The sequence below is a fragment of the Miniopterus schreibersii genome (assembly GCF_964146895.1).
Source record: "Miniopterus schreibersii genome assembly, chromosome: 3".
Lineage (NCBI taxonomy): Eukaryota > Metazoa > Chordata > Mammalia > Chiroptera > Miniopteridae > Miniopterus > Miniopterus schreibersii.
The window spans coordinates 3,225,942-3,245,596 of NC_138103.1; the positions used below are offsets into that span (position 1 = coordinate 3,225,942).

General features: G+C 49.6%; 1 protein-coding gene across 4 annotated transcripts in view; it reads left to right on the forward strand.

The window, feature by feature from the left end:
• Nucleotides 1-359: 359 nt before the first annotated feature.
• GGA2 (golgi associated, gamma adaptin ear containing, ARF binding protein 2) overlaps nt 360-19,655 on the forward strand; it is a 33,356-nt gene continuing 14,060 nt past the window's right edge. Inside the window, exons 1-9 of one of the 4 annotated variants that reach the window (XM_081131782.1) lie at nt 360-482; nt 8,139-8,223; nt 8,957-9,032; nt 9,753-9,851; nt 11,753-11,876; nt 12,860-12,963; nt 14,167-14,247; nt 14,775-14,912; nt 18,318-18,399. In XM_081131782.1, coding sequence (XP_080987908.1) covers nt 389-482; nt 8,139-8,223; nt 8,957-9,032; nt 9,753-9,851; nt 11,753-11,876; nt 12,860-12,963; nt 14,167-14,247; nt 14,775-14,912; nt 18,318-18,399 — 883 coding nt within the window. In that variant the 5' untranslated portion in view covers nt 360-388. Of the gene's footprint in view, nt 483-5,685; nt 5,801-8,138; nt 8,224-8,956; nt 9,033-9,752; nt 9,852-11,752; nt 11,877-12,859; nt 12,964-14,166; nt 14,248-14,774; nt 14,913-18,317; nt 18,400-19,655 lie in introns of those variants that run through there. The other 3 variants (XR_013998419.1, XM_081131783.1, XM_081131784.1) reach the window with 3 other exon arrangements.

Below are 19,655 nucleotides of genomic sequence, written 5' to 3' on the forward strand. Positions count from 1 at the left end.
GGTACGGAGGGAGCGGGCATGCCCTAGAGAAGGTGCTCAGGAAAGCCCTCCAGAATAGCAGTGCTGAAAGAACGATTCCTCATCCGAAATTCAAATCTAAGGGGGCGCGTCCTGTGTTACCCGGCAGGCCGGCTCTGCAGGACCCCAGCGCCCGGGCCCTGCGAGGCGGGCTGGACGCGCTTCGACCCCCGGCTGGGGACCGGGACCTCGCGGAGGCAGAGCCCCGCCCAGCGTCCGCGCGGGGGCGGGGCCCGGCGGGTGGGCGTGTCCGCCGAGGCCCCGCCCCCTGACGCGCGGGCGCGCGCCTGCCGCGTCGGCGTCCGGTGCGAGCCAGTCGGCGGCGGCCTGGCGCTGGGGCGGCCGCGGGCCGGGCGGCTGCGCGGGTGCTATGGCGGCGACGGCGGCGGCAGCAGGGGCGGGGGCGGTGGCCCCGTCGGCCGAGGGGCCCCCGGGGCGGGCGGCGGCGCTGGAGCTGTGGCTCAGTGAGTAGCTGGCCGGCCCTGGCCGCGGGCCCGCGCCCCACGTGCGGCCTGGCGTCCGTGTCCCGCGGCCTTTCTTCTGAGGCGCGCCGGGTGGGGACTGGGCCGAGGGGCCCGGGGTCCCCGGGCGCGGGCGGGTCCCGGAGCGGAAGCCTTCACGGAACGGCTGACGTTGCCGAGCCTTTCGCGCCAGCACTGTGCCGGAGGCCGGTTTCGGCCGCTGGTCACCCTCGCGTAGACCCGGAGGCTAGTTCCATCGTGCGCCGTGTTCGGAGGTGGGGACGTGTAGGCTCCCGGGGACCCGGTCCTGCCAGACGCGCAGCTGCCTGCGCTCCTGGCAGCTGGGAAGGGGCTCTGCTGCCGTCTTTCATGTGAAAACAAGTCCTTTTCTCCGTGCGGGTGTCGCAGTGGCTGCCTGCTCGTGTGCAGCGTCGCCTCCTGTGAGCCCGCCGCCAGGCCCGGGGAGCGGAGGTAGTGCCCGGCCGCCGAGGGAGAGGGAGAGCGAGGGTGAGGGATGTGCGCCGTGCGCTGGCTCTGCTCGTGCTGGGCACGCGTGCCTATCGCAGGTCCTCCTCGCAAAGACAGTTTTTAGTGGGTCCAAGCCTGTAACAACACCTCGTTTATAATGGGCAGGGGGACGCGTTTGTTTAACGGGCGGTAGTAGGAGTTGGTTTGTTTTTCTGGGGACCGCCTCGGCCGAAGTAGCATTTGAGTGGACAGTGGAGGCGACAACATTTCAGACGGGGAACTACTTGTGCAAAAGCTGGGGGACGGGAGGCTGGAGCATTCTGTGAACGAATAGGTCGGTGCTGCTGGAGTGCAAGGCGTAAGAGTCTGGAAAAGAGGCTGCAGGGCTAGTTGGGGCAAGCTCTTCCAGGGGCTTGTATGCAGCAGAAAGTTGATAATTTATCCCGTGACGTGGGGGGAGGGGCGTTGGAGTTCCAGCCAGAGGGTTTGTGATCAAGGACACCAGTTAAAAGCATCCCCTGCAGCCATGTGGAGCTGAATTGGTTAGGGACTTGAGACTTCAAGCAGGAAGAGATTTAAAGCTCTTTGGTGTAGTGTTTTGGGGCTCAAGTAGGACAAAGGTTTTGGGATGGAGAGTAGAAATAATTAGCAGGCACAAACAGCCTTGATGCATTAGAATGGAGGCAAGAGACCTGGAGGAACGGGGTGGATCCCAGGTTTCAGGCTGGGGTAACTGGTTCCTTACATATGCTTCACCTGTCAGCTGGTTTAGGAGGGAGGAGACATTTGAATTGTGGAGTTTGAGGTGGTTTTGGCACAGTGAGAGAGATGCTCTCTAGGTAGTTGGTCGGCCCCAGATTGGGTAAGAGCTGGAGTCAGCTTGGGAGTCTTCAGTTCATTGGCAGTGAGCTTGTTCAGGGAGGCTGTGAATATTAAGAAGGGCAGGACTTGCAGACGGCGCATGGAGAACCTCAACATTTAAGAAGCAGATAGGAAAAGCAGCCTGAAGGCGGAAGGAGAAGCAGACATGGGGGTGGGGGTGGGGACTGGAACTGGTGGAAGGTCGGAACAGAAAGTAGATTAGGAGGCGATGGAGAACAGTAGACTTAGGCTGGAGTTGCAAAAAGATCAAGTGGGCTGGATTAGAGGACAGCAGACGCTGACCCACTGGACCTGCTGGTCCACTCGCTCATTGACTACTGATGGGTGGAAGAGATAAGAGGGAAAGTGACTGCCCAAGGCAGTTCTTCAGCTCTAGCTGTTTTAGGCCTGTGTAGTCCCAAAGTTGCTACATCTTTTGTTTTTTCAGATAGGGCTGGAACCTACATTTTTATGTGAAATCTTTTGTTTTTAAAAGCTGGCAACTATGCCCTGGCCGGGTAGCTCAGTTGGTTGGAGCATTGTCCCAGTGTGCCAAGGTTGTGGGTTTGATCCCTGGTCAGGGCACATACAACAGTCAACCAATGTATGCATCAATAAGTGGAACAACAGGTCCATGTTTCTCTCTCCCCTTCTCCCTTTCTCGTTCTCTCTCACTCTCCCTCTCCTACCCTTACCCTCTCTGCCTCCCTCTCCCTTTCTCTCTTTCTAAAATCAATAACCAAAACATTTTTTTGTTGTTAATCCTCACCAGAGGATATTTTTTCTATTGCTTTTCAGAGAGAGTGGAAGGGCAGAAGGGAGGGGAGAGATAGAGAAAGAGAGACACATTGATTGGTTGCCTCCCTCACATGCCCAGACTGGGGGCAGGGATCGAACCCCAAACCCCTTGGTGCTCATCCCAACGCTCTAATCAGTGAGCACCCCAGCCAGGGAAATAATGAAAGCATTTTAAAAAATAAAAGCTGACACCTACTTTGAAATATGAAGTTTGTAGGCCAGGCAGAATTAATTTGTGGGGAGGTATAGCCTCTGTCCACGAGCCTCCCACCCTTTTTAAATGGTGTTTGAATATGAAATGGAGGGGAGAGGGTAGCCAGAGGGAATTCAGATGTAAAGGAGAGAGGCACCAGTGAGCCCCTCTCTACTTGATGTTCCTTTGGGGAAACTCTTTCTCCTGAATTCTAGGTACGATGTTTAAGCCATTGCAGAGGAGCTAGAGCAGAAGGGGTGACACAGATAGGACGGGCACCTTTTGTTTTTCTCAGTATCTGGGGAAAGAGAAAGATGATTGCACACGCAAATAAGTTTGTCAGTAACATCCCCATTCCCAGCCCCCAGTGAGTGTTAGGGGCTGAGCAGGTTTGAGGAAGGTGAGGATGTCTGGGAGTGGCTAATGAGAGAACCAGAGGGGGCCCACCTGGACACTTGGGAACAAGGCTTCTCAGTTTCAGTGCTGCTGATATTTTGGGCCTTATATACTGTGTTGTGGGGGCCTGTCCTGTGCATTATAGCTGTTCAGTGGAATCCCTGGTCTCTACCCACTAGATACTAATAACACACACCCTTTTTTCAGTCAACCAAAAATGTCTCCAGACATTGTCAGATGTCCCTTTGGGGAGAGAGGCAGGATCACTTGATTCCTCCCACACCCCACCTAGTAGGAGCAGAGAAGGTGAACTAAGGTTAAACCAGATTTGCTGGGAGGTGGGGGTGGGGCACTGGGGGTGGTACAGTGGAAGGGGGTCGGGGAGGGTGTAAGGTTGAAAAGGCAAGGACAGCAGTATTGTTGACGGAATGCACTATAAATCTAGGCTGGATGGAGGAGGAAGTCACTTTAGGTTGGCCTAAGGACTGCTGAGCTCGGGTCCCTGACAGACCTTGCCTCATCGAGCAAGGCAGCTGTGTATCCGTGATACACGTCTAGTAAAAACATGTCCTTCTTAGGGTCATAAGGATCAAAGGAATTAATATATATGAAGCACTTAGAGTAGTGCCTGGCACACAGGAATGTTAGCTATTATTATCATTAGTCTTTTTAGTTGTGAGTGACAGAAAATGAACTCATAGGATTACCAAAAAAAGGAAAACCTAGAATTGGGAAGGAATAGTTTCCCAAAGGATCATCAGGAAGCTCACAATTTAAAAATATAGCAACTTGTGTGCATTCTAGAGCTTCCCTCTCACATGGGTTATTTTGGTCAGTGTTTCACATGACTGCATATGTAACTGCCGAATTCCTGTTACTGAAAAGCCCCAGACACCCCATTGTGTGGGTGTACTATGGCTTGACTAACCAGTCCCTGGTAGTGAACATCTTAGGTTGTTTACAGTCTCCTGCTATTAAAGCAGACCGGGCCCTCTGGGTCTCTGGAATTCTAGCTAGCCCTGGTAGTTCGGCCAGGGAGGCAGTACCTTAAAGTTGGTGCTAAGTGAATCCCTTCCAGCTGCACCTACTCCCAGGTGGTGAGCCCTACCTTTTTTCCAGCCTCACTTTTATGCCTCCTTTGGGGATCAGGAGTGTCTGGATTACAATTTGTTTATATTCTTGGAGCTTCTCCTCTTATCATGGAGCCCATTCTCTTATCATGGAGCCCAGCATGGAATATACCTGTGGTGGGTCTTGGGCCTTCAGCATGTGCGTGTTGAATGACTGCTGGACTGGAGGAGTCAGTGTGCACCTCCTGCAGAAGGGTCCCCCTGTGCAGTGCAATGAACTGTTGATGGATTGAATTCCAAATGCTCCTTAAGGTGACTGCTGTCCCGCAGCCTCAGGGCTCCCCTATAGCACAGGCTGCTCCTAGTGGGTGGAGGCATGCCCCTGGCATTTGGGTGGCAGCTGGTGGGAGATGATTTTGCTTCTGAATTAGTTACTCTAGGATGAGCCATTTCACTCACAGTTGGGGTTCTCAGCAGTTTTCTTTCTTTTTAAAAATATATATTTTAATTGATTTTAGAGGTTTAGAGAGAAAGGAAGGGAGAGGAGGGAAAAGAGAGAAACATCGATGTGAGAAATACCTGTGGGCCACCCCCTGAACGCACCCCAACCAGGGATCAAATCCGCAATCCGGGCATGTGCCCTGACTGGAAACTAAACTGGAGATCCCTGGTACACAGGGTGATGTTCAACCAACTGAGCCACACTGGCCAGGGCTCAGCAGTTCTCTTAATACCTCTCATCCTGCAGCCTACTTGGAATGCCCACACACCTTGCTTTTATTAAACAAATCTATGGCAGTAGTGTTATTTGTCTTGCCCAAGTGCCAGCTAAATAAACCACCTTGGTCCCAGGGGTAGCCATTCTCAGTGCCCTGATGGGGCTATCATGGTCCTGAGAAGCAGCGAAGGGGTTCTGTGAGTTTCTCCCTCCCCATGCCTGCTCAGGCCCCTGGCCACTCCTTGGAGCATTGGCATCAGCAGACCTGGACAGTTGCTTTGGCCCAGTCAGACCCAGCTGCTGTGCTCTGGGGGCCGTGTTCTTTGGAGCTGCTCCAGGTTCTGAAGTATCTGGGCAGCCTGAGATTACGTGTTGGGGGACCCATTTGTTTCAGAACTGGAATGGCCACCTCCTGGAGTCAGCAATATGTTCAGCTACTGGCCAAACTGCATAGCAAAGATGAATCATTCACTCATTTAGTAAATAAATGTGCCAATGACTGCTGTAGGTCCTGGAAGGTGAGTAAGATGGACCTTCTACCTTAGGGAGCTGGTAACTTAGTGACAAGAAAGTCAGGGAAACTAGTTCTCAAAGACATCCTACCTTTATCAAGGAACTGAAGACTTTATTGTGAGGGATGTCTGGGCCCTGGAGTCAGGCAGACCTGGGACTGAATTATTGTTTCTGTCGTTTTCTAGCTTTGTGGCCTGGCAGGTTTCTTCACTTGTAAAGTGGTGAGTAACAGGACCAACCTCAACTGTTCTGAGGATAAGAGAAGGCATGATTGGAAAACGCTCTGCATGGTGTCCAGTTCACAGTAAGCTCTTTAAGAAGGCAGCTGTGACTGTTGTTGCTGTTATTTGGGGTTATAGCAAATATAACTCGAGTGAGTCCTCATGATACAAATAACAAAGAAACACTCACACTTTGTAGATCTTCCAGCTTGCTTGGCCTTGGGAAAGGATTTGGCACATAACAGCCTCACAGAAGTTTCTTTTTCTTTCTCTGGAAAAGCTGGTGCCTGTAGATAGTCTTTTTCACCTGGCCTTTGGAGGCCAGGGGCTGGAACTTCCGGTGAGCTGGGCCTGCTGCTGTTCTCTGCCCTTAGGTCCATCACCTGTGGAGTGCTGATGCCTTTGAGGTGTCAACCTTGACCTTGTAGTGAACTGAAACCTCTTGAAGCTTAAATGGTGGGGGATTATTTTAGATGACTCACACCTTCTTAATCAGGTTTTCTGATAATCACTGCTTTAAATAATTTATTTCATGAGTAACTTATGTTGTGCTTATGGCTAAGGCATTGTACTAAGCTCTGCTGGGATATATGGCTTCTAGCTTTAAGAATTTTATTCCCTATACATATAATAAGGCATGTCCATATTTTTAAGGGGAAAGGCTGAGGCTGTGTATTATAATAAAGGATAAGATTAGCTATCCTTTATTGATTACTTAATATTTGCTCTGTACTGATCACTTTAGACACTATCTTCTGTAAATCCCATGACTATCCCATGAGGAGGGTACTATTTTCCTGACTTTATAGTTGAGGAAACAGGCTCAGAGAGCCCAAGGACATGTGCATCATAAGGGATGGAGTTAGCAATCTGTCATAAAATGGAGCAGGTAGAATGTGGGCCTTCAGAGAGGACGAGCCGGCTCTGCTTTCTGCGGTGGGGGAGAGACCCAGGATTTCTTTATGAAGAAGGACCGTTTGAATCAGGACTCAAGGGTGGAGAGGATTCAAGGAACGTGGGGAGGAGTATATGGAAATGGATAATCAATTCTTTCTCTCTCCTTTGTCACCTTTTTCACTTAACGTGTGGCCCCTGGGTGGGAATATGGGTGATTCCACGTCCTTTAAGTCTCACTGTTGCTCTGGGGAGACACATGACTTCCACATGTGCCTGTAGTCAGGAAATGTTAAACTTGTCGGCCGCTGAGTTTTGAGTAATCAGAAGGGAGGAGAATTAGTAGGGGCTGGAACAGTAGGGGAGGAGGCTTTGGGAGGAGATGGAAATTCAGATGGTCCTTGAACATCAATTCATCAGAAATCTGACCCTGAGAATTGGCCTGTTTGCAGAGCTTCTCTGTCAGACCAGTAAGCTACTAGTTGGAGAGGCTAGTAGGCCTGGATGGGCTGGACAGTGGGGATTAGGGGAGTGTTACGTAGATGGTCTCAGCGACTCCTTTGTGTGAGAATGTGACCTGGTTCAGTCTGGGGATGGGGACACAAGTGGGCGTCCTTGTTGGGCTACTGGACAGGTTTTCTCGGCAATAGCAGTGGGAGGAGAGGGAGAAGCTGCTACCATCCAGCACCAGGAAACATACATACAAGCCCTTATTCCAGGGAGTCGAGCATTGCCCCCTCCCTCAGTCTCCTGTCAGGCTTCTAATCATCCACCTGCTCCACGTATCTCCTGCCCCTGGCTGTACCCTGATGCCCTTCGATGCTCAGTGTCCTCAGATTTCACCCAAGTATGAGTATTTGGGTGGGGCACCCTAGTATGGTTGGATCTGGGTCCCTGGGAATGTGTATGGTAGCTAAGAGGGACAGCACTATGAGGAGCGAAGGTGAGGAGATGTCCTCAGGTCAGATTGGACAAGCCACCAACACTTAGAATCTTCTTATATAGGACGGTCAGGGAGGGTTTCAGTAAGCCCAGGCTTAGATTTAGGGGTATTGCTTTTGAGGGGATGGTGAGATGACCAAGTGGAGCCACTTGGAGCCTCGGTATATTCTGTCCTTCTGTCACAAAGCTAAGAAATTTACAAGTGGCCTCCCAGGTGCTGGCCCCTGACTGTCCTCATTGCAGGGCCATTGGGGAGGAGGGGAGTGTTATGAAGGTGGTCTCAGCGACTCCCTGTTGAGGAACGTGCAGAAGGCCCACGTAGGCTGACCCCTACACCAGAAATGTAACCCCTTTCAGGTCAATAGCTTGTCTGCAAATACTCACTGAGGCTGTGTCAGTGCTGGCCACTGCCTGCGGTGGCAACAGCACAAGTATGTCCTGTCTCTTTTGGCTGTTGCCTGTTGGGTCTGATCCCCTAGAGGTGTGATGTCATAGCCCTTGGCTGTCATATTTATTTTAGGGGGAAGAAATGTATGTTTCTTTTTATTATGCTTTCTGTAATTTTATCTTTTATTAATTTGACAGATAAAGCCACAGACCCAAGCATGTCAGAACAGGATTGGTCAGCTATCCAGAATTTCTGTGACCAGGTGAACACTGATCCCAATGGGTAAGGTGACCTTCACACTGGACTCTGGGGCCCCTCAAATCAAGTGCATGCCATTTTGTCTTTTTCTTCTCCACAATTTACTGAGAACATTTTTTTTTAGAGATAGCTCATTCACATGTTTTGTTTTTTTAAACAAATGAATAGTGAGTTTGTAACTGGCAGTTATTTAAAAAATTTTTAAATGGCATTAAGAAACACTCGTACTCAGGAGACCTGAATGTTATGGATAGAAGGTAGCAGTGTGAAAGAGCTTGGTGTACTCGCCATAATTTAAATGTAACCTTTCTTTAGAAGAATGAGGAAAAGGGCAAGATTGTGTTGAATTCTGTTTCCAAAGCATCTGGATAGGAGCTGAAGAATCCAGATGTTTAATCTGAGTATTTCTGACTATTTAGCATTTGGAAATGGGCAGACAGTTTGATCATATTGTCTAGTGTTTATTGGACAACAGACGAGGTCTGTGCTACTCATGACCCGGCTACCATAGGCCTGGGCCTGACTGCTCAGCTTGGAGCTTTGAAGTGGGTGGGCTGGGGAGGGTGGTGTGTCTGGACAGCAGTAGCTGGAGGAAGGGTAGGTGGGGGTTGGAACCCTTCAGAGGCTTGTGCATGGGCTGTGTGCCAGTCACATTCCACCTCTTCTGTGGGACCGAACTCCTGGACGGGAGGTGGCTTTATGGAGCATGCTTAGCCAGATTGTCCACCCAGAGCCCAGTGTCTTTGTTTTCTCTTAGCCCAACCCATGCGCCCTGGCTGCTGGCCCACAAGATCCAATCTCCACAAGAGAAAGAAGCTCTTTATGCCTTAACGGTGAGTTTGGCCTTTAGCCTTACTTCTGCCCTGAGCCAGAGAGAGCTGGACCTACTCCCATTTTGGTGTGGCAGGGAGCCTCAGAGGAGCATCCTTACTGGCCTCAGAGAGGCTGGGCTCCGGTTGCCCATCCTAGGTCTGCTTCTGGAGAGCTGTGCCGAGCCTGCTTTGGGAGGAAGAAAAAGGTTTTATTTCCTTAGTTCTTTATAGACCAGAGCTGACAAATTAAGTCCTACAGGGCCAGACTGGTGACACAGTGAGTGAGCCATTGAGTGAGGACCAGAATTCTGCAGAGCACTCGCTCAGTCAGTAGAGGGTGACTGCAGTGTAGCCTTGGCTGACAATTGCCAGCCATGAGTTTGGGCCCATAGTTGCTAGAACTTCCTGCTGGGGACTTGTGGCTTAGCATTTCATGGGCCTTACATACTGGATGTCACCTCTGAGAAGGAGGGATTCACCTGCCCAAAGGTTCTTCTTAAAAGGTTGGGTGACCTCAGGGTACACACCCCACTGAGCTGTTTGCTGGGCACAAACCTGTCAGATACAGCAAGATCAAATAGGTGCTTTTAAAAAATCTGAAAATGTTACCCTTTCTCCCAAACTCCAGTGTCCTCATAGACCTGAGTAAACACTAGCTCTGGTTCCAGCAAATGCTCAGATTTCAGGCGAGTCTGGAGCCAGTGGTTTTCTCGTTCTCGTGGGAGTCCTGTGTCTGTGCAGGTGCTGGAGATGTGTGTGAACCACTGCGGAGAGAAGTTCCATAGTGAGGTGGCCAAGTTCCGCTTCCTGAATGAGCTGATCAAAGTGCTATCCCCAAAGGTGAGTGCCCTGGTCTTGGCCCTGCTTACTGTACTGCGCCTGGCCCAGCCTTCAGACTCATGCCACCTGCTTGTGTCCAGAGGCAGGCCTGTTCCTGGACAGACACTGCAGCCTGTCTCAGGCTTGTGAGGGAGTCAAGAGAGGAGGCCCTGTATGGGACAGCTTTCTTCTCCAAGGTCTAGGACAACCTTGCTGATTCCTGTCCTCCATTGTTAGCATCATTAAATGATTCTCCCTTTAAAATTGGCCTGTGGCCCAGCCTGAGTGGCTTGGTTGGTTTAGCGTCGTCCTGTGCACCAAAACGTTGCCAGTTCGATTCTTGGTCAGGGCACATAGCTGGGTTGCAGGTTCAGTCCAGGTTGGGGAAGGCAACAGATCGATGTTTCTCTCTCTTTCCCTCTTCTCTCTCTAAAGTCAATTAAAATTTATTTATTTATTTATTTATTTATTTATTGATGGCCTTGTGGATGGGCGGCCTAGAGGGGGAGAGGAACTCTAGCTTGGAGCACAGGTTTCCTAATAGATAGCAAGAGATGCCAGGTGTAGCCCAGCCGGTGTTGGCCAGTGGTTGAGCATTTCCCATGCACTAAGAGGTCACTGGTTCAATTCCTGGTCAGGGCACACACCCAGGTTTTAGGCTCCATTCCCAGTCCGGGGGGGGGGGGGGGATGGTGGGGCATGTAGGAGGCAGCCAATCAATGTTTCTCTCTCATATTGATGTTTCTCTATCCTTCTCTGCTCCTCTCTCTAAAAAGAAATAAAAACATATTTTTTTTAAAAAGAGATATGCCAGGTATGGCTTTTAGTTTCATACCATTTCTTTTTTTTTTTCATACCATTTCTTGCCTTGTCCTCTGCACCTTTCCTCCTGGCACCTGTCTGAGCTCTGTCATTCTCAGGTAACTGACATGGATGGAGCCTTTTCTTGTTGCTTCCCAACAACAGTTCTCTGATACCAACTGTGTGTCCTACAGTTTAATTTAGTTCAGTTCTGACACTACCCAGAGTTAGTGCAGACCCTACCTGTTCAGGCCTTAGACATATCTAGACGATGCCTAATTTAGACACCAGCTATTCATCTCCTTGCTCTTCTGCCTGACCGACTACACATTGGGGGTTTCCCATGACCACCTCCACAAGGTTCTGTAATTCACCACAGGAAAGCACTGTGTTGTTGTTATTATAAAGGATACAAATGGAAGAGATACCTAGGCCAGGGTTTTGGGGGGAAGGGGAGCAGAGCTTGCATGCCTTTCCTTATGGTATCCAGGCACCGCACCCTCCCAGCACATCCATGCATTCAATCAGGAAGCTCTGTGAACCTTGTTTCAGAGTTTTTACCTGGGGTTCTAGTATGCAGGCATGATTGATTGAATTTCTGGCCATGTGATTGAACTCACTCTCCAGCCCCTCTTCCCCTCTGGGGGTTGAATGAGGCTGATAGTTCCAACCCTCCAATCACATGGTTGGCCTTTCTGGCATAGTCAACTCCTCCCTTGAAACTAAGTGCCCCCCCCCCCCCCGGGTAAGCTTAAACTCAGGTATGGTCCAAGGGGGCTCATTGTGAATAAAGACTCCTGTCAGTCAGGAAGTTCCAAGGGTGTTTGAAGCACTGTGCCTGGAACTGGAGACAAAGACCAAATGTATTCTTTTATTATTCCACGCTTGCTCCAGTCAAAAAATGAGTGTCCCCAGTGGCTCTAACCTAGACCACATATGGTGGGTTTTAATTTTAGCTGTGCTGGAGATTGACCCCTTGTGCCAGGCGATTTGACTTCTGGCATGCCTCAGTTCTCAACCAGCCTGGGGCAGCTCTCTCTGGGCCTCAACAGCGTTTCTCTCGGCTGGTGCTCTACTAAGTCCCTTCCAGCTCTGTAATTCTCTTTCCTGGTTATTTTCAGTACCTAGGGTCCTGGACCACAGAAAAAGTTAAAGGAAGAATCATTGAAATACTCTTTAGTTGGACAGTCTGGTTTCCAGAAGACATTAAGATCCGAGATGCCTATCAGATGCTGAAGAAACAAGGTCTGGCTCCCATTACTTACACTGTGCTTCCTTTTGCCCAGTACTTATTCCTTTTTGCTTTTTTGTGTGCTTTGTAATTTATTGCTGAAAACTGGACAGTGGAGACGGAGACAAGTAATTTTCAATATCTGGTAGTGGGCACACCTTTCCTTCTGGTGGGCAGAGCTAGCTGGGTTGAGATTGCTATTGCTGTGGTTACCCTCCCTCACCAGACTTCAGATCCCTCCAGTGTTAGCTAGTGTTTAGGGTAGGGGCTGATTTGCTGGAATTTTTCTCAATATCTGCTCCACCTTAGGTTCTGAGGTCTTCCTTTACTCAGTACCTCAGAGAGGGTCTTACTCCCTTGCCTTTCCTGACAGGAGGTAGGCCATTATTTCTTGTTACTCAGTGGTGGTGTCTCCATCTTTGCTCTGACTAGGCCTCAGTCTTAGGCAGGCACTGTCCCTGGTCTGAGGACGTAGAGACAGCTAGACACTGACACCGACAGCCCTGGAGGAGGAGAGCCTGTTCCCTCAGAGGTTGTATGTTCTCTTGCAAAGTCGTGAGTTTATATACTGCCCATGCCTTTCTGTGTCCTGTGTGGGAGTGGGGAGTCCATGCTCCCTCTTCCTTGTGATCTGTAGAGTTAGGAACTGGATTCAGGAGGGACTGTTTTCCTGGTCACATACTCAATGTTTTAGGAGTATCAGGGATCCCGCTGTACTTTTTGGACCCTGGGAGGTAGGTACCTGCATAAAGTGATCAGTATTTTTATAGCGTAGAGCCTGCAGAACCTAGCCATAGGCTCTGGTTTGCTCTGACTTAGTCGGCTCTGATGTCTTGGTGCTGGTTCCCTGGGTTCTCTGGAGGGAGGCTGCAGATTGCATCCTGGGTGTATCTGTTAAGGCAATTGACAGTGTTTTCCTAGCTGGACATCAGGAACCAGGGTTTGCACGGGATCCTGATGAAATTAGTATCTTCACTTCATGAATTGCATGTTCTAGGAATCATAAAGCAAGACCCAAAGCTCCCAGTGGATAAAATCTTGCCCCCACCTTCTCCCTGGCCCAGGAGCTCCATCTTTGATGCCGATGAAGAAAAGTCAAAGGTAAGTAGTTTTTCCTTGACCTTGGTGGCCTACCTGGAATCCAATCAGATCCCTTCTTGCAGGAACTCCCTTCCAGTGTCCCTTGAGATGTCTTCTGAGTGCTGAACCAAAGTGTGAGAGAACGTGTGAGGGAGTTAGCTCTCTGGAGCAGGTTTTTGCGAGTGAGGTAGCATAAGGGTTGTGTGTTTTCTGTGGTATGGATGGTCGGTCATAGGGAAAGAATTCGTCATCTGTTGGCTCAACTCTTTTTAATGTCGGTAAGCCTGGTCCTATCCATTTCCCTTCTGTCTCCCAACGTCCTCAGACATCAGTGAGGGGAATGAAGGTAGTCAAAACCCAGGCCAGGACCTGGGATTGCCCTAGAGCATGAGTGGTGGCAGTGCTTTGGGTCATTCCTGGTCTTGGTCACTCACACGTCTGGTTAGTGCAGTACCAGAGCTCCAGGCTGTACATGTGTCTCTCTGTAGTACCCATTGCCTTCCAACTGTGCCTTCCTTTCCTTGGCCCCAGATGTTCAGTGGCCATGGCATACCTGGGGGCAGACAAGCAGGGCTATGCTAGGTTTTGAGCTGACTTTTTCTCTGGTTCCTCTCCTGCTGGTTTCTAACAATTGCAGAGGGTGGAAGGAGCAAGGGAGAAGGTAGGACATGGACTTCTGAAAAAGACAGAAGCTTGGGAAAGCTGCTAACACTCTCTGGGGCTCAGTATCCTCATCTTTCCTGCCATCCATCCAACAAAGATTGAGTGACTCCTATGCCAGGCATTCTGCTGGGCATTGGAAATAAAGTGAACAAGATTGCCAAGCCCTGTCACATCATAGAGTCCAGGGTCCAGGACAACTCCCCACTGTTGACATTTGGGCAAGCTAGTTTTCCTGTTGGGGCTGCCTGTGCATTTGTAGGATGTTTGCAGCACCCCTGGCCTCCACCCACTAGATCCAGTAGCACCCCAATTGTGACAACCAGAGTGTCTCCAGACTTTTCCAAATGTCTCCTGCGGGATATCATCCTCCACCTGCTTACCCCACTGAAACGAGTGGTCTGTGGAGACAGTGGTAGTACTTACATCATAGTGTGAGTGCTCAGATTTGCTCGGATAATGCATGTGAAATGTACGAGCTCCTGTGAGTGTCAGCTGATGCCACACACTGGCCATTGGACACTGAGTGGAATAGCTTCACCTACTCTTCTTGTTCACCTGCAGCTTCTGACAAGGCTTCTGAGGAGCAGCCACCCTGAGGATCTGCAGGCTGCAAACCGACTGATCAAGAGTTTGGTCAAGGAGGTGGGCATTTTCCCACTGCGTTCTGCAGAACCAGCCTTGGACAGGGGCTGCACAGTGTCTGTGGGGGTGTGTGTGTGTGAGGAGGGTGTCAGTGCACAGCTATCTGGGGGAGTGGATGGCCTCCTAATCTGGGCTGGGGAACAGCCATGCGCAGCTCCTTGAGGGCTGCAGGGACCACACTATGTGCTTTCCAGGTACTTCTGCCCAGTAGCACAAAGTGGTTCACAGACACTATTTTCTGTCCTGGTCACAGGTATTGCATGGATAGAGTCCAGGTTTGGGAATCTGTTTTTCAGAGGATTAAGGCTGGTGGTACAAAGTAGTGGATCGCCAGTCCCCCAGCTGCATTGTCTTCCCCGGAAACCCTGGGCTTTGAGGGCTCTCCTCACCGGCTGAGCGAGCACTCCATCCAGTCCGTGTTGAGTGACTTCCCTGAGCTCTCCCCAGTGCAGTACCCCCTTCCCACCCCCTGTTCAGGCTTTATCCAGGGCTTCTGCTCTCTCATTGCTATGCTCTTTCTCCCAAAGGAACAGGAGAAATCAGAGAAGGTGTCCAAGAGAGTCAGTGCCGTGGAGGAAGTGCGGAGCCACGTGAAGGTGCTGCAGGAAATGCTGAGCAGGTACCGCAGGCCAGGGCAGGCCCCACCAGACCAGGAGGCCCTGCAGGTACTCTTCTCTAAATGTAATAAGTAAAGAAGTAAAAAAGACAGGAGTAGCTGAGTATAACCGACATACTAGAAATTGCACACATTTACAGTGTGTTTGCTATGTGTTGACGTGTCCATCTGTGCAGTCATCGTCCCAATCAAGAATTTTATTTTTTTTTCTCACCTGAGGACATATTTTTTTAAATTTTTTTTTAGAGAGAGAAGCATTGCTTGGTAACCTCTTTTATGTGCCCCGACCGGAGATCAAACCCACAATGTAGGTATGTGCCCTGACTGGGAATCGAACCCACAACGTTTGGCACATGGGTGACACTCCAACCAATTGAGCCACCTGGCTAGGGCACAGTCAAGAATTCTTTTTTTTAAAATGTTTTTTATTGATTTCAGACAGAGGAAGGGAGAGGGGGAGAGGGAGAGGGGGGGGGGGAGAGAGAGAGAGAGAGAGAGAGAGAGAGAGAGAGAGACATCAATGACCAATCGGCTGCCTCCTGCACCTCTACTGGGGATCGGGCCCGCAAACCTGGTATGTGCCCTGACAGGAATTAAACCGGCAGCAACCTTTTGGAGCAGGGAACCAAAAGGTTCAGTTGATACCCAACCAACTGAGCCACACTGGACACGCAAAAGGTTTTAATTTTCAAGTTCAATTTGTCTATTTTTTTTCTATTTTTGCTGGTGCTCAGGTGTCCTATCTAAGACACACCAGCCCCTGGTGTAGCAGGCAGGGGATAGTGGCACTGAAATGTCTGAGTCAGCCATTCTTAGTCTCTCTGGAGCTCTGCTCTCTGCCTCTCTCTGTAGGCTGCATCCAGCTTCTGTCTGCATTCTGGCTTTTTATGCTTCTCTGCATAGAAGAGACCCTTCACGTGGTTTACCTGCCCTACCATTTCGCAAAGCTAGCAGAAACAAGCTTGTCTTTCCCAATACCAACTCCTGAGAGAGAATCTGTTTGGCCAGTGTGGCTCATGTACCTGCCTGGGTCAGTGAACAGCCACTGGGATTGGGCAGAGATCTAGAGAGGAATGTGCTGGTCTTTGCTGTTGCTGGAGGAGACTGCACTCAGGAGGGTTGGGGGTTTGGGCCAGGCAGACACTCCAAAGCCAATCTCCCATGGTGAGGTTGTGTTACTGGGGGCTAGCCCTGCCCTTTTTGTGTGTCAGGCCACCTGCAGGCTCTTGGCTCGTGCAGAAAAAAATTCAAGACGAGTTCAGGTGGAAGTGAAAGTTTATTAAAGCTTAGGACAGTGAGCAAAAGAAGGGCCTTGGAGACAGGATTAGGGGTGAGCCCGGGACCAGCTGCTGCTCCCCACTGCTCCCTGGTTGCAAGTCTCATGATGACCCTCAAAGGTCCACACCTGAGGAAAGAGGTGCCTGAGGAAGGAGGTGTGGAGTGCTCAAAGAGCCCAGGCTGGTGATCTCTGTCCTGAGGGTTTTCTCTCTTTTCTGTAGGGCAATTATAGGGCAGGTCCCAGGGAGGATCTCAGTAATATTCATTAGGTTTCAGGTGTGATGCTTAGGATGCTGATGTATTAAAATGAGCATATAATGGGGCCTGGGGTCACTCTCTGGTCATTTTTCCTCCATCTTGCCTTAGTTTGGATCTTACTGGATCCCTGGCTATGGTGATTTAAACCATCTTCTCTTAGGTATTTTTGTTTAGGAAGGATAGGGTCTTGTGGTTTATTAGCTGGCTGTTAATTACTCAGCCGTTTGCTCAGCCATTTGTCTCAGTTTCCTCATTCTACCTGCCAGGGAATTTTCCTGGTTTTTACTAACCTGCCTCAGTTACACCAGAGCCCCTCAGGAGGATCAGCATGTTGGGCTTTTAGATAGAACAGTTTTACCCTGGCCCGTGTGGCTCGGTTGGGCGTTGTGCCTTTATTTCCCCATCAAGCACATGTCTGGGTTGCGGGTTCGTTCCCCATTTGGGGCGTTCTGGGGGCGGCCGATCTATGTTTCTTTCTCACATTGATGTTTCTCTCTCTCTCTCTCCCTCTTTCTCTCAAATCAATAAAAACATACTTTTTAAAAAATGCTTGAAAAAAATAGCAGTTTTTCCCCAGGCAAGATAATAACCAGGTACAAGGTAAGAGAGACACAGTTGGAAACCAAAGTTCATCTTTATAATGGATAAAGCTGATGTTGGAAATGTAGCAAATAAATTTTGGCCAGTGGCTTCCTGATACTGAACCCTAGAACCAGGCATGTTTACTGTGTCCTTTCCACTAGGGGTTCCTTCTTTAATACTTATAGCAGGTAGGAGCAGGTCCGAATGTGGGTTTCCGTATAGCAGGTAGAATCAAAAGCAAAGTGGGAGGAAGGGGCTCCTTTCTGCTTCCTCTCCAGACTCCCCTTCCAGATATGTTATTTCACCAGCACTGGGGGGAGGGCTAGAGTGTTAGCTTAGTTAGTTGAGCTCCCCTGCAGGGAAGGAAGCTTGAGATGTGCAGAATCAGTGTCCCTTCAGCAATGTGGATGGTGATGTTGTCTGGAGCACTGTCCCTGTGGTGATCGAGATGAGATTTCCCAGGTGGGGGTAGGGGGATGAGATTTAGTTCCAGGAGAACCTGTGGTGGGAGTCATGGGAGTGTTGCTGTAAAGGGAATCCTGGCACTGGACAGCAGTTGGATGGGGAGTCACTGCAGGCTTCCATCGGGGGGGTCATCCATTGCAAAACCGTTCTAGGGGGAGCAAGAGAAGGGAGCTTGAAGAAGAGAATGCTGTACACTGACGTAGTGGGTTTTTTCTGAGCTAAAGTCTTTTAAAAAAAAAAAAATTATTGATTGATTTAGAGAGAGAAAGAGAAAAATTGATTTGATGTTCTTATGCACTCGTTGGTTGATTACTGTATGTGTCCTGACCCCAGAGGTCGAACCCACATCCTTAGTGTATCGGGACAACGCTCTAACCAGCTGAGCTACCCAGCCAGGGTTGAGCTAAGGTCTTGTCACATTTCAGTTTTTTTTATTTTTATTTTTTTAAATATATTTTTATTGATTTCAGAGAGAGGAAAGAGGGGGGAGAGAGAGAGAGAGGTAGAAACATCAGTGATGAGAGAGTCATTGATCGGCTGCCCCCTGCACGCCCCTGACTGGGGATCGAGCCTGCAACCGGGCATGTGCCTGACTGGGAATTGAACCCTGATTGCCTGGATCTTAGGTCGACACTCAACCGCTGAGCCATGCCTGGCTGGGTGACCTTTTTAACTATTATATTAAACAACTCCCATACAATAGTGGCCTGAACTATTTCTCACACTAGCTGCCCTGTTACTTCAAGCTTGCAGTCAAGAATTTCGGGCTGATCAAGGAGAACTCCTGAGACCCAGACTCTGCTGCGTGCTAACAAAGACCCTGGGCCTTCCTGTGGGTCCTGGGTGTGGTGAACTGAGCTTTGTTTCCCAGGTTGTGTATGAGAGGTGTGAGAAGCTGCGGCCCACCCTGTTCCGGCTGGCGAGTGACACCATTGACGATGACGATGCTCTAGGTAACGTTCTCTTCCTCTCGGCCCAGGAAGCAGCCAGGTGCAAAGCTGGCATGCTCCTTCCCATTGTGCCTCTGTGGTGCCAGGAACAAGGCAGAATGGACTTTAGGGTTTATGGTGATGGGCTCAGGAAGGGCACGGCCTAAGTTGATTTAGAACTGATTTCCAGAAGAATCTAGCCTTAAGCGAGAAATCAGCAGCTGGTCTGAAAGCATAGGAAGGGGAGGACAGTCACCATGTAGAAGGGGCTGAGGGTGGGAGAAGAGAGAGGAGATAGTGCTGATGGCTGAAGAAAGGCTGGACCACCCACAGAGGCCCTTAAACAGCTTCCAGTCGTCATCTTGTAGGTTCCCCCAACCTGAGCCCCTTCAAGGGCCGGGCAGGTAACCTAAGGAGTCAGAGGTAGGGAAAGTGGAGAATTTTTTTTAGGTCCTCATCCAAGGACCTGCTTATTGACTTTAGAGAGAGAGGAAGGTGGGAAAGAGAGAAACATTGATGTGAGTGAGAAATATCAGTCCGTTGCCTTCCTACACATACGCTCAACCCAGCTGGGGATCGAACCCACAACCTAGGTGTGTTTCCTGACTGGGAATAAAACCCTAAACCTTTGGATGTACGGGACGATGCTCCAACCAATTGAGCCACACTGGCCAAGGCAGGAGAGCGGAGAATTTTAATACCTTAACATGTGTATTAAAACATTCTGTCTTTTATTGAAAATCTCTAAACACTTCAGAAAGGGGAACAGTAGAATAAATCTTACGTACTCTTCACCTGTTGACAGTGACCAACTCATGACCAGTCTTTTGACCTTGTTTTTTCTGTACCACTCTCTCCCTCTCACCTCCCATTCTATTTTGAAGCAAATTCCAGACATTTCAAAGTAATTAAACATTCATTCAGTGTTCAGCGTTCCCTGGCATTTCCCTCTTTAACCATTGCTTGCTACTGTTTGCCCCCTTCTTTTTAATTTTTTTAAATTTATTTTCTATTTTTTAATTTTTTTAATATGTTTTTGTTGATTTCAGAGAGAGGAAGGGAGAGGGCGAGAGAGATAGAAACATCAATGATGAGAGTCATTGATTGGCTGCCTCCTGCATGCCTCCTACTGGGGATCAAGCGTACAACCTGGGCATGTGCCCTGACAGGTATAGAACTGGTGACCTCCTGATTCATAGGTCAACACTCAACCACTGAGCAACACCAGCCCCCCTTAAACCAAACTCAAAAGAAAAACCATAATTTGAAATTGGTTGATA